The sequence below is a fragment of the Diuraphis noxia genome, unplaced genomic scaffold (genome assembly GCF_037042655.1).
Source record: "Diuraphis noxia isolate RWA-SAM2 unplaced genomic scaffold, SU_Dnox_SAM2 contig0003, whole genome shotgun sequence".
NCBI lineage: Eukaryota > Metazoa > Arthropoda > Insecta > Hemiptera > Aphididae > Diuraphis > Diuraphis noxia.
In genome coordinates this window covers 61,850,972-61,866,586 of record NW_028301713.1, presented here as the reverse complement: position 1 = coordinate 61,866,586, position 15,615 = coordinate 61,850,972, and the positions used below count along the sequence as shown (strand labels likewise).

General features: G+C 27.9%; 1 protein-coding gene across 1 annotated transcript in view; it reads left to right on the top strand.

The window, feature by feature from the left end:
- Positions 1 to 15,615, top strand: part of LOC107163636 (SH2 domain-containing protein 5-like) — a 148,518-nt gene that overhangs the window by 95,783 nt on the left and 37,120 nt on the right. The window contains exon 3 of the mRNA XM_089222799.1: positions 7,507 to 7,578. Within this exon, the coding sequence (XP_089078925.1) occupies positions 7,507 to 7,578 (72 nt within the window). The remainder of the gene's footprint in view (positions 1 to 7,506; positions 7,579 to 15,615) is intronic.

Sequence of the window (15,615 nt, the reverse complement as noted above, 5' to 3'; positions counted from 1 at the left end):
GCCGATGTGTTCTAAAACAATATATATATTTGATATCGAGTACCGGAAAATAGGGTTATGGACGTGTCACACGGTTGAAATAACACTTCGAAAGTACGAACCCGTTGTAATGAGGTTATTTTTTTTTATAGCAGCTGGAGAAATGATTGACTTTCGAACGCACTACTCCATTAACATAATATATGTAAACTAACGTAACCATACATTTTAATCGGCACTTCGAGATTTGCCTGGGTAGTGACTGTAAGGAGGTGGTTTAATCCGGACTTGCAGAGCAATGCAATGGCTGTTCACGAAATAAGCATATTATTATTAGGAAAACTATACAGCAATGGAGTGGAACAGGCGCGTCTAATGATCCGCTCAACGTTTCTTTTCGGTTAATTTGCATAGGCCTCGGGCCAAATTCAAAAAGGGTTGTCGTTTTCATAGGCGGATGCGTACGTGCGCTTTATGCCAGAGGATCGCCACCAAGACGACGGCCGTATAAACAACTAAAACGGTATGTGTTTATACAGGGTGGTCATATTCACCCCCAATTAGCGATCGTTCACGAAAGTCTCTTCGGCGAATGATAACTTTAGAATTTGTAACTTTTGTCCGTCGTTCTACAACGACAATGCGACATTAATTGTGTTTTGTAATACATCAATGGCGTATGCCGTATTTAAGCTGCAGATGTTTTTTTTGAAAATGATAATATGCATATAATATAAGTTATCAGATTTATCAGAATCAATAATAATATTAAATTATAAAAAAAAGATTTTATTAACTATTAAAAAACTATTTTACTACTTACTTAACTACTTTTTATCAAAAAAATTGAATCATACATATTTAGATTAGGTGTTTGGGTATACATAATAAGCACGTTTGGAGTGGAAAAAATAATAACAAGAAAGAAATATTATTATTAAGAACACTTAGAATTCTTAACGTCTCCACCGGGAGATAAACATATCTTCGCGAAAAAATTAAAAAATTACTGTAGCTGGCAAAATCAGTTTAAAACAATGGTTTAGGTAGAATGATTCAGAAATAATCCCGAAACGACATAAAAAAAAACCCAAATTTAAAACCTTGGCGAATAATCGACTGAACAATGACAAAAAGATCACCCCGTATAAATATTATAATAAATAAAGATAATATATTCATTAAAGTCGGTTCCCATGCACGCCGCGCACGGATTAAAATGTTTAAGCGACCTGGCTCGACAACGCGTACAAAGCCGAATCTCCAAAATAATAATAAAATATATACTAAAAACATTGTAATTTAGTACACCGACCTATGTATTATAAATGTTGTAAGTTGGCCCCTCTTCAAAGAGCCACTGCAGAACCATTCTGTGTGCATCTTAAGTAGTAAGCAAAATTTGAATTGGAAATACGAATTATAAAATACGCGCGTGATATTAAAACATAAATAAATAATATTAAATTATTATAACCCTTTAACGGGTGAATCCGTTTTCAACCAAAATTAACATTAATGTTTTTATGCTGACGAGATAATCTATAGGATTTGTGTTTTATCCACAAAAATTCAATTTATTAATTTTTTTCATATTTTTTTGTCACCACTCTAGACACTTAAATTTAAAGTTGAATAATATCACTATTATTTTTTATGCTATCATTTTTATCTTATATTAGATACCGAGTGAAACGATAAATGAATTGGTATTACAATGATGTGTAATTTCTTTTTTTACTTAAAAATAAGTACTCGAAATAATGCATTGATTTTCTAATTCAGTAGCTTTTCAAGTGGTAAAGAGAAACTAGTTAGTACTTTTAAGAAATTAAAATGAAAAATTGACTGTAGTTTTCAAAAGTGGTGGGAAAAACAAATAGATTTTGCTATTTTGGCGTAATTCTTCCAAAACAAATAGGTATTTAAAATTTTTATCAAATACAATTTCTCATAAGTTACTAAATAACTAACTTAATAAGTATAAACTTTTTTTTTTTTAATTGATATTCTAAGTTTGAAAATCTGGACAAAATTAGATATTCTAACTAAAAATAACGATTTTAGTTACTTTTTTTATAAAAAAAAAAAAATAGAAACTTTTAAAATATATCAATTAATGAAACGTTTTCAGAAAAATTAATTTAACCTTTTGTTTAACTAATAGTAAAATTAATTACTTCAATAAAAATCATATCATAAAATTAAAATATACTAAAAATAATATAGGGTCACTAGGGTCAGTCTTCACTCAAAATTATTTTTTGTATACAGTAATTTTATATTAATAAACTCAAATTTAACGTATCCATTTCAGTAACCCATTCAAAACCACGTACGTTTCTTCAGCCTTATCACTTTTACCAAATTTTCTTTTGCCAACATTTAGTACGTCATTTGTTTGTATTTGTTTGACCAAACTCAGAATTTGTTTGATGTCGGTTCATCTCGGAAAATCGGTTTATGAAATTAAATCATAATTAATGTTATTAAAACAAATTAAAATTAAAAATTAAAAAAATTAAAACTGGCTTATAACAATCTGTTTAATTTTTTTTGAATAACAATTCAAAAAACAAATAAAATTTTATCGATATTTATAGAAAAAAAAACAAAAAAAGTTGAAAAATTAAAATGTCAGTAAACAGCTCAAAACAAATCTAAATATTTTTAAAAATGTATCAAATAAAAAAAAATGCCTATATAAACATTCAGAGAAAATTTCAAATATCTGCGGTCGTTTTTTTTACAGTTACACCAAAATAAGATAATTCCTAAAAATATGAAATCCAGTAAAAATCCAATGTTTTAAAAATTTAAATTTCAAATGCTCATAACAATTTAATTTGAATTTCCAAAATTAAGAAAATGATACTATAAAACGAATAATACACTGTACTTTACGAATTTTGTCAAAATTACTCTCATAAAAAATTATTGTGGACTAAACAACTTTAAAAATTATTTTCAATTTCATATGCCTTTAAATATTTCAACATGATTCAAATATCTTGCAAGTTTTATATACAGAGAAAAAAAACATTTTAAAAATAACACATCATTTTATATTCAAATAACTCCGTTCAGAACCTAAAATTATTTTAATAATAATCCTTTTCAATTTTTTTTTTTTTTTAGTACCAATGTAACTTTGTTTTCAAGTACTAAATTTTTAAATTTTGATATCAATGTGACATTTAAATAATAATTATACAATAGTATTTCTTTAATTTTTCGGGATAATCATCCCCTAATTTTACAGATAATCATCCCCTATATCATCCGGAAAATTATCCCCTACATTTTCCGGATAATCTTCCACTAAATCTTTCCGGATGATACTTGATACTTGATACCGGATAAAATTTAGGGGATGATACTCCAGGAAATATAGGGGGATGATCATCCGGAAAAATTTAGGGGAAGATTATCCGTAAAATTAAGGAAATTATTATTTGAAAATTTAGGGGATGATACTCCGGGAAATATAAGGGATAATCCGGGAAATATAAGGGATGATCATTCGGAAAATTAGGAATGATTATCCGTACAATTTACTAATTTAATTTACAGTTTAATAAATGTAGGGGTTGATTTTCCGGAATTTTAGGTTCTGAAGGGAGTTATTTGAATTTAAAATTATGTGTTTTTTTAAAAATATTTTTTTCTCTGTATTATATACATCCTTATATTTTCCGAATAATCATCCCTAATTTTCCAGTTAATCATCCCTTTTATTTTCTGGATAATCATCCCCTATATTTCCCGAAGTAGCATCCCCTAAATTTTCAGATAATCATCCCCTTACTTTTACGTATAATTTTCCCCTAAATTTTTCCGGATGACCGTCCCCTAAAATTTCGGATAATCATCCCCTAAATTTTTCCTGATGACCGTCCCCTAAAATTTCGGATAATCATCCCCTAAATTTTTCCGGATGATCATCCCCTATATTTCTCAGTTTATCATCCCTAATTTTCCAGTTAACCATCCCTTTTATTTTCCGGATAATCATCCCCTAAATTTTCCAGATAATCATCCCCTATATATCCCGAAGTAGCATACCCTAAATTTTCAGATAATCATCCCCTTACTTTTACGTATAATTTTCCCCTAAATTTTTCCGGATGATCGTCCCCTAAAATTTCGGATAATCATCCCCTATAATTCTCAGTTTATCATCCCTAATTTTCCAGTTAACCATCCCTTTTATTTTCCGGATAATCATCCCCTAAATTTTCCAGATGATCATCCCCTATATTTTCCGGAGTATCGTCCCCTAAATTTTCGGATAATCATCCCCTTAATTTTACGGATAATCTTCCCCTAAATGTTTATCCGGTATCAAATATCATCCGGAAAGATTTAGTGGAAAATTAACCATAAAATGTAGGGGATGATTTTCCGGATGATATAGGGGATGATTAACCTGAAAATAAGGGATGATTATCTGTAAAATTAGGGGATGATTATCCCGAAAAATTAAAGAAATACTATTATATAATTAAATTATTTAAATATCACATTGATATCAAAATTTAAAAATGTAGTACTCGAAAACAAAGTTACATTGGTACTAAAAAAAAAAAAATTGAAAAGGATTATTATTAAAATAATTTTAGGTTCTGAACGGAGTTATTTGAAAGTAAAATTATGTGTTATTTTAAAAATATTTTTTTCTCTGTATATAAATCTTGCAAGATATTTGAATCATGTTAAGATATTTAAAGGCATATGAAATTGAAAATAATTTTTTAAGTTGTTTAGTCCACAATAATTTTTTATGAGAGTAATTTTGACAAAATTCGTAAAGTACAGTGTATTATTCGTTTTATAGTATCATTTTCTTAATTTTGGAAATTCAAATTAAATTGTTATGAGCATTTGAAATTTAAATTTTTAAAACATTGGATTTTTACTGAATTTCATATTTTTAGCAATTATCTTATTTTGGTGTAACTGTAAAAAAAACGACCGCAGATATTTGAAATTTTCTCTGAATGTTTATATAGGCATTTTCTTTATTTGATACATTTTTAAAAATATTTAGATTTGTTTTGAGCTGTTTACTGATATTTTAATTTTTCAACTTTTTTTGTTTTTTTTTCTATAAATATCGATAAAATTTTATTTGTTTTTTGAATTGTTATTCAAAAAAAAATAAACAGATTGTTATAAGCCAGTTTTAATTTAATTTTTTAATTTTTAATTTTTTTTAATAACAATAATTATGATTTAATTTTTATGTAACAAACCATTGTATCTTATACAACTTTATCAGAATATTATTCAATAATACCTAATACCTATGTATGTAATGATATCAAGAAACAATTAAATAGATTTATTTGCATTTTTATTTATAGTTTCCACTTTTAATCTGATATGTTGTATAACTCATTATTTCTAAAAATAATAGTGATAGTATAAACTGCAATAGTTAATAGGTATATTAACATATTGAACTTTATTTAAATATTAGTATACTTAGACATGCAATTACAGAAATGTTACGGTCACTAAGTAATTTTGGCGTTAGTAAAATAAATGCAAAATTGGTCATACTGGGTAATGGATGATTAAAAGTCAAACTTCTTTTTATAGTTTTTATATATAAATATTTAATTTTATTTCAAGTATACAAGATATTAGGGAAGTTAGTACACTCATATACTTCTATCTCTTGTTCACATAATTCACTAACCCATAGATATACCTAGTATAGGTATTTATACACAAATACTGAACACCTATTGGATGCTTTTCCTAAAACACGTATTTATTACATATAATGTTAAGTAATTTTTTTGGTGTCAATGTAATTATAAACAATGCAAAATAGGAACTATATTATAAGATGATTCACGAAATTCTCTTTCAAATTTTCTAAAAGCGTAGTAAATTACATATTAAAAATGTTATAATATCAATAACGAGAATAATATAATGTAAATATATATTAAATTAAATAAACACAAATCAGTTGGTATATTATAAAAATAAAAATTGTATTAATTTTTATCAGGCTTCAACAATACAATATATTATATATTTATAGATATATCGATATTATATAAATACTGTTGTTAAAAACTGATTTTCCGGGGCGTGTCGACATCAAAAAAATCTGAGTGTGGTCAATCAAATACAAACTAATTACGCACTAATACTGATAAAAGAAAATTTCTGCAAAGTCTATTATTTACGGTGGTAAGGAGGGGGAGAGTTTCTAAGAAAACGTTTCTCCAGTCCCGTACACGGAAAACAGATCTTCCAGGGCATGCCGACATCAAAATAACTCTGAGTTTAGTCAAACAAATACAAAAAAATAACGTACTAAATGTTGGCATCAGAAAGTTTGCGAAAAGTCAATAATTAACGGGGTGGGGGGGCTATGGAAACGTTTCCGCAGCTCCCCGCACGGTAAACCGATTTTCCGAGGTGAACCGACATCAAACAAATTCTGACTTTGGTCAAACAAATACAAACAAATGACGTACTAAAAAATGTTGGCAAAAAAAAATTTGGTAAAAATTATATGTGGGGGTTGGGGAAACGTACGTTTCAAAACCTAATGTTTAGGAAAGTTGTATCCACTTGTCTACGATTTTGAATTTGTATGTCGATTTTATTTTAAATGTTCTTTATTATTACAATAATTAAGCAATTACTTCCTCCTTAATAAATCACGTAATTTTTAACAATTTTCATGTTCAATATAATTACGGCTAGTCCCAAAAAGGCCTAAACGTAATAATGATTTAAACAATACTTTTTAGATTTATTTTGATAGAATTGGTGGCACAACCAACACAATATAACCTTACAAGTATCCGTAAAGTAGAAGTTAAATTTAAGCCCAATTAAAATAAGTGCCAGTGCCAAGATGAATAAAATAGTATTTTGTTAAACCCTAAGCTTGTATGCCATAATTTCTGTTTCATCTTATTTGGGCGTATCTGGATCACTATATTTAATATAAATCGTGCGACTACAATGTACACTAGACGTTTGTTATAAGAATAAAGGAATATTGACTTTCTTCGGCCTTTATTGTATATTATGTATTATTGTGGAAATATAAAATTAAAAAAAAAAAACATTTAAAAAAATAAATATCTATACCATATAGTATAGAATATAGATATCTATTTTAAAAATGATGTCACGTATTTCAAACTCAATGTTTGCTACTTTATAAATAGTATACATTATTTTTTAAAAAATCCATCAAATCAATCGTAGGCACCTACTCTTATATTTAAGTATTTTACGATGTATTGATGAATTTAAGTTCCGGAAAAGTATGATCTCTTTCGGTTTTTCTTTCATCAATTACCTATTATTAAATTATTTATTTGCGCAATAGTAATATTGTAATTCGAACATTAAAAATATTTAAATACAATTTCAGTATTTCATCAGTAATCGTATATATTTTTAATTATTACGTCAGTCAATAGTTGTATGCAATTTGTAAAATACATTTAAATTATATCGTATAATATAATGAAACAATTTTTTCAGGTGCAAATTGAAAAAGATGTCTCGCTATTAATTACAGTTGCCGGTATCAAAGTATGCAGTCCAGATGGCAAGGTAATTAAAACATTATACATACTATACAGTGACTGGTGTAATCCCTCTTCTCCAAATATAAATTGAATAAGTTACTGGAAAATGAAATCAATTTCCTTTGTTTATGGAAATCGTCAATTTATAACATATACCTGCCTCCTATTGTAATGTTTAAATTATTGACGACCGATTTGTTATCACTATCACTGTGTTGCCTATTATTTTTATAAAAACAAAATATAATTAACTATCTCAATGTTATAATACATGATTATGTTATATTATCTATTAATCTAACTGATATAATTTTAATGTTATCATATTCAATTAAACTTCACAGTGACACTTTATGAGTCCTACCCGACCACTGACTATCTTAACGCTGTTATAGCCAATTACAAATAATATATTAACTTAATAAAAAGATAACATTGGGCATTTTTCAAACAGCTTAACAAAGACAAAATATTATGGATATAACCTCCTCTCCCCACAGAAAAAAAATAGTCTTATTGTGTCTATGTTATGCACTTAAGTATAAAAAAATCATGATAAGTATGAAATCATATTTTTTATGTTACTTTAAATTGATGTGTTCGAATACAAAAGTTATGTTCAAAGCAAAAACATAACACAAAACATAGCACAAACTACATTTTTATTGCAATATTTTTCAATTTTCGAGATAACAAAAAAGCTCAGTCTAAAAACTTAAGTTGTCAATAAAAAAAAAAAAACCATCACAAACAATGTTATTAAACATTTATTAGAGAAATAAAATAATATTGGAATGACAAGCGTTTCATGCTCAACCTCATGGGCACAAGTCATGCAGGAACCTATATGTTATACTTGTATACGTGAATCACAACAATACATAATGAGAATAGGATTTACAAAACGATATGGCATGGTTAAACCAAACAATAATAATTTGAATGAATGAAACTAGTCGTTGGGTGGGGGGGACTCACCTCACTCTACTCATGTAAATATAGGATAGTAGTGTGTAGAGGAATTTAATAATAAATGGCAACAACCATGACAATAATATTACCTCGAAAAGCTAAGTAAAGTTTTGCATGCTGATAATTCTTCAAACATTATTTTTTTACGAAAGTACCTACATATATTATGTATATTATGTGTTATTAACCTCATCTCTATGACATTTTGGTATAATCGTAAGAAATTAGCAGAAAATCTTTAAACTTTTAAAACTTTAATATATGTATATTAACATGTTTTTCACATAGTTACCTACATCTAAAGTTATGGGATTAAAAGTACCTAATATAATTAAATCATTTTTTATTTTATGAGTACTCTATATTATATAATCTTTTAATGATTAAAATTATACTTTGTAGCGACTAGTTATTGGTTTTATATTATAATTTCTCGTTTTTAAATTCCCGCTAAAAATATTGGCTCGTTTATACGCATTTTTAATCCCAAATATTAGAGATGATTTGATTTCTATCAGATTAAATAATTAAGGTGCATTAGCCTAATGAGCATTAAAAAAGTGTTAATGTACTGGACTCTCAAATTGCCTCAATATCCATTAATACGATTGCCTACAATGCCTAATATGTAATACGATGGTGTTAAAATAGTTTGAAATCCGTAGATACCTAGAACCGTAGATAATTGTGTTTTCCTACTGAAGGTAAGAGTTATTTTATTTATTGGAAAACATCTAAGTACCCATAAATCTAAAGCTGTTTTAACTTTTAACACCATTATATGTATACATAAAAAAAAAGTTAAATTATTAGTTATATATCTATTTTTCTGGCGTCTACTGATATATACATACCGATTAAAATGATAACTACATGAATCTTTTTTAACTGTACCATCCTTATTATTTACAAAAATATACATATATATATATATATATATATATATATATATACAAATTACGAATAGTAATAATAATAAAAATCACTGTGAAAGGTAGAATTTGTTCCTCGACTTGCTTAAAATCTAAAACCAAACAAGTAACTTAATGCATCGCAAAAATAAATGAAACGTTGGTCAAAAGCTATATCAAGCCAGTGGAAAATTGCCTTACTTTAAAAAAAAAATATTTATCTAGTGCTCGAAATCTTGGAGAAACAAGATTTGAAGCGGTTTCGGGAATTCCTAGTTGTAAAAATATAAGACCCCCAACGCACCAGGTCAATTTTTAACTTCCGCGCACGACCGTTTTCATCAGTGGTCGTGTATATAATAAATAAAATCTCATCGAATATACGGACAATAATATTCTTTTTGAAACCCGCAATTTGTTCGAGTCCGTCGTTTCCACAATAAATTTAATCCCAAGCACACTCGATATGTGTGCGCATTACACAATTATATAGTGTGGCATGACTACAGATATTCACTATAAATACATACATATATATATATATAACGGTGACTGTGAATGAGACAGACGGAGAGGGGACTATATACGGTGGGTGTAGAGAAAGATAGTAGTGGTGGTGGTTGGACGTTTAACTACATAATCTGTGCCAAAAACCCTCTTCACCCACTGCTATTACGCGACTTTTTCCCTACTATTTTGGCCGAGGGTCGGATATTTCTCTATACAGGCTCGCCCCACCACGTGCCACGGCCGATTGTATGGAGTGGGCACAAAACTTTGGCGTCTCTTGACGCCGCTAATTTGATTTTCACGCTCAGACCGTTAAGGAAACTGCCAAAGTATTATAACACTACTCACGCAGTGATATCTACACGATATCGTCTTATATATAATATATTGTATGTATACAATATATATATTATCACCATTCGCCGTGAAAACGCAAAGTTTTTGATGTTTTGGGTGTGGGGGTTGCGGTTGTTCATAAGAAAAAATGCATTTCAACGGTCATTAAAGTTTGAATCCACCACTTTGGCTAATAAAATAAATCTGTCCCGAAACAGATAAGATACATCCGTCCAGCGGATAATCGATCAAACATATGCGGTCACCACCGCCGCTGTCGCGCCGCTACCGGAAATGCCGGTGGCGGTCGTGGTATATTATTTATAATGGTCTCTCAGGAACATCGTCGTCTTCGTCATTGTCATTGTCGCTGTTGGCCGATGACCGTCGAAACGCAACGCCTGCGTACGAGGTAGACGATCAACAAAAAACTTTTTTCTCGTAAAAAATCGACCGTTCATTTGCGTCTAGACGTTTTATGATTTTATTTTATTGATTGTTTTTTGAATCATAGTCAAATTATAAAATACATTTTTCAGTAATTGTTCATTTATACGCGTATGGTGCTGATACGTATATTGTATAGTGATAAAACCGACCATATGGCGCCTGAAACCTTTCGTTTTAGCTTTTCGTAATCATTGCCTGTTATCGCGCTGTATACATTTTGTACAATTTTATCATTTATTTTGATCACCGTATATATATTTATTTACATATTATGTGTATGTGGGTGAATAATCGAGGAAAAACACACACCAATATACAACAATTCGATTTTCCACAATATTGTTTTTTACTACAGTCAATAATGTATTCTATTTAACCACCAACATTCGTAATTACAATGAAGAACGAACTATTGATTAATACACACTCTGTAATCATCGAACACTCTACATTCAAACTCCAGTGTACATGCCACGTGCATTGTACACATGCTACGCGTATATTGGTAAAATATATAGTAATTATTAAACTACTAATGTAAAAATACGATACAAATAAATATACAACTATTTGGTTTTCATTTAAAAATGTTATTGCATTTTAATAAAACAACGAATACATTTTAATTGCTATCCGACAACAGTTAAATCACTTATGATTATTTAATAATATTAAATATTTTTATATAATTCCCTTGTAGAATTTTTGATTATAAAATCATCAAAAGCTAAAAATAATATATACTGCATGGCGTTGTATAATACATAAGTTGTAAAATAATCTTTTGGTTCAACATTCATATTTTTATAACACTACAACAAGAAATCCGTTGCATATTTGAAATTTATATGAATAACTGACCATTAATATCCACAAAAATACAATTTGTCGAATTCAATTGTACCTTATAACAACTCAATGGAAAACAATTTCATTAATTTCACAGATGTGCCGGATTGTTCCCACCGTGGAATTTGTCATTACTATTTTCATAATTTTCTGATTTATATCATTTAAAATAAACGTTAAAGATTTATCTTACTTGGACTTAACAGAAGATTGCATACTTAAAATTAATTCAATTTATTACATCTCATGGTTTAAGAGCAGTTTTATCGCCAATGATTAATACCCGTCGGTTTATAGTATTATACCATCCACATCGCAATTTCAACACAGAACAGTAAAATTAAATAGATCATTATAAATACTTAAGTTGCATTGATTATTGTATAAATTTAAATCTTTAAATATAATAATTACTAAATTACATCTTTTAAAACAGTTCTCAGAACGAGATAAATTTAATAAATAGTTTTAACTAAAAAAAACAACAATATGAGAAAAAACTCATAATAACACTAAATTCCAAATATTACTTTAAAAAAAAAAAACTATTTGCATTTAATATCTGAATGAATATCTTTTTCCATTTTTGTTGTATACAATACTATACATAGAATATTAATAATTCTTTTCTCTTCTGCTTTAGTCATCAATCTGTAGATTGCTATTTGCTTTGCAACCTTAGCTTTAACTTTGCACTCTCAATGGTCAGATTTCTAATATAAATCACCATCCTTGGGCTTTAATACTATTTCTTGTATCTTACATACTAACTAGTTTTTTCTCCGTGCTTTGTAAACAATTTTATAAAGTCTATAAATAAGTGAACAATCTTTACAGTTTTTCTTTTTTTAAAGGGTCAAAACTAATTTCCCTCAAAAACTGTTTTGAATACTACCCATTCCCACTTATATTTAAATTATTATGTTCACATATTTTGATATATTTCCTTTCACAAATTTTGATATATTTCCTTTCAGTTCTGTTTCATCTATTTTCCAATATGGAACAGTTTGTTTGTTACTTCAAAGTATGTTTTAGGGAATACTTCTTCCATATATTCATTAAACTTTTTAATCGACCACGAGGCCGAGATATCGATTTTAATTTTTGTTCAAAAGTTCTTGTATTTACTATCATAGTCGTAATGTGCATATTAATAAATAGGTATAGTATAGATTTAAATATTTAAAGTGTAAATGTTATTATTATTATAAGTAAAAGTCGGTAATAACTAGTAACCTGTAAGCTAATGTGATTTGTGTTTTTATAAAATAAAGAAAATAGTTTTAATAGTTTTATTAATATTATCATGATTTTAATGAAATAATTAACACACTTAAATTAAACGACTTAAATCAATTTTCACATAAAATGTAATACTTTTAATTAACATGCTCAAAATCAGTTGGGTAAATTTTAAATTCAAAAACCAACATACATAATATGAAAAAATCGAAAACACCTGTATAATGATACATTTTACAAACTACAATATGTAATAATTTTTTACTTAAATCATATAAGTGTTGACAGGTTTATTTTCTTATTAATTTTCAAAAGTATTTTGAATTGATTATAGATTCTTTATTACGAGTTCCCTATTTAATTTTCTTTAAACTATCATAAAATTAATATACGTTTATACATAGTGTTTTAAAGTACTATGTTAGTTGGTTAAAATGAATCAAAGATCAATATTTTACAGAAAGTACTACTTTAATTTCGGTATCCATTGTTTGGATAAAAATCGACGACAACGACTGTTTAAGCAGAATAAAAGTCAATTCAAATATACAAACATCCAAAACACCGAAGATATGGGTCCATAAGTTTTTAATATAGTTCGATGGCAAAAAATAAAAACAAAACTTTCGACGAACAGTATTAATATCAATTATCGGCTGAAAGCAGTTATTAGATTCTCCTAACGCCTCGACTTGTAGTTTAACTTTTCCTTGATAATAAGAACAGAAAATCATTATTCAATTGACTTAGGTTTAATTTTATAAAATTATTTTACAACCAATATCAGAATAAATAAACAAACAGACGCTGTGTATTATTAAATATGAAATTACTCGCTTTAAAAGTTTGAAGAGTTAATTTTTGTCCTTGTTTCTCTTAACGTATTGAAAACTACAGATAAGGGTTGACGAAATGAAGTAATTTAAAGCTACTATAGTTTTAACAATGCCATCATACGCTCAACTGCTCAAGAACAGTTTTTCGAACTCTTTGAATTAATATCGCTTTCAAATTTAATATCACAGCACAAATGCAATGCAGTAACACCGGTCCAGATTGATTCCTGTATCAGCAATATTAAGCATATTAAAGACTAAAATTTAAATTTAAGAACTGCGTCAAACTATATTCTATTTACAGCTAATTAGGTTTATAAATATGTATGATATATTTTTAAATTTATATTTTAATCTTTAATGTCTAATATTTATAAGAATTTAATATCGTAATAATGGTTATAAATTTATAATATTATGGTACAGTTTTACGTAATTTATCATACACGTTGTAAAATCAATTATATAAATGCCGTAAACTCTTTGTACAATAAATTGTAGTTTTAATATCAGTGTGGTTCGACAATAGCCTAGTATAAGTCAAAAAATATCCAATATAGTCTCGTTTGTCGAACTCTGGTTGCTATACAATAAGGCATAGATTTATGGGGTTCACTCGCGGAAGTAATTATTATTTTCCTATTGTTGCGGTCTGCGCTCCCCAGAGGATCTCTTGTTTGGCATTTCGATTAAGTCCGAAACTTAAGCCTTGGGACCAAGCCGGTAGGTCCAGTTAATGAAATCCCTAGCAAACAATGGTCATGAATAGAATATGAAAACATTTAATGAAACAAAAAAAAACAAATTCGATTCAAAGCAAAAAGAAAAATAACCGAACAAAAGATTGTACTAAAAAAAAAATTTAAACCCTCTAAAGTTATACACTGATAAAATTATAAGCAGAAAAAAATCAGCGGCAAGCATATAGACACTATAATTAAGTGCATAACATAAATAGTAATTCATCATATACAACAAATCATCTAGGTTTAGATGATTTACATAATTACATCCTCAACAATTTTCCAATGACGTTCATTATACAGATTATTGAACACCGATAGTTGTAACCAACAATAGTATAGACGGATATGAGATTTTTATAATTTAACATTGCATAACTAATAACCTACAACTTCAATACTTAGGTTCTAAATTATAATGTTTATGAACGAATCTACATAAGTACTTAAATATGTAGCTATTACGAAATACTGAAGTCTCCGTCTCTCCGGATAACGTCAGAAATTTGACAACTACATACCCACGCGTTCTACATTTAATCCCTACAGCCGATCGTGTTATATTTTCGGTGGATCAACCTTAGTTTGGGCTAACCAAAAAAAAAAAAATAGAATAATTTTATAGCTCTCATAACGAGGTAACATAATTATTAAAATTTATGACTGAAATTAGTGATGCAATCTAAAACAATTTCAAATATTTACCTTAAAAATGTATGTATTTTATTAAGTCACATATATGGTATTCTTTATTAAAAATACATTTTTGTGGATAAATAGCATTGAGACCGAATATAGCTCTATAGTTTACTAAGAAAGCTTATTTTTATTTTGTATATATAATGAAGAATATGATTATTAGATGTTGTATCGTCGTTATATTTAATACCATAAATATCCATAATAGGCAATACACATTTCTCAAGAGTTATAATATGTTATAATATTAAAACAATTTTTCGCATTTTACAATTTTATCTTACTTGATGATTTGAATAATATTGCTATATTTTATTATTTTCAATTTAATATCAACCATAAAGTATAAAAAGTAGTTACATAAAGTATCATATATTTGTATAGAAACAGTAGACACGTGGTACTATGTAGACCATGAATACCATTCATTTAAAAAAATTAAAAAAATAAAATTGTACCACCTGGAAAATTGGGGAGGTTAGAAGGGAGGATAAATCGCTTGAAAGAGACT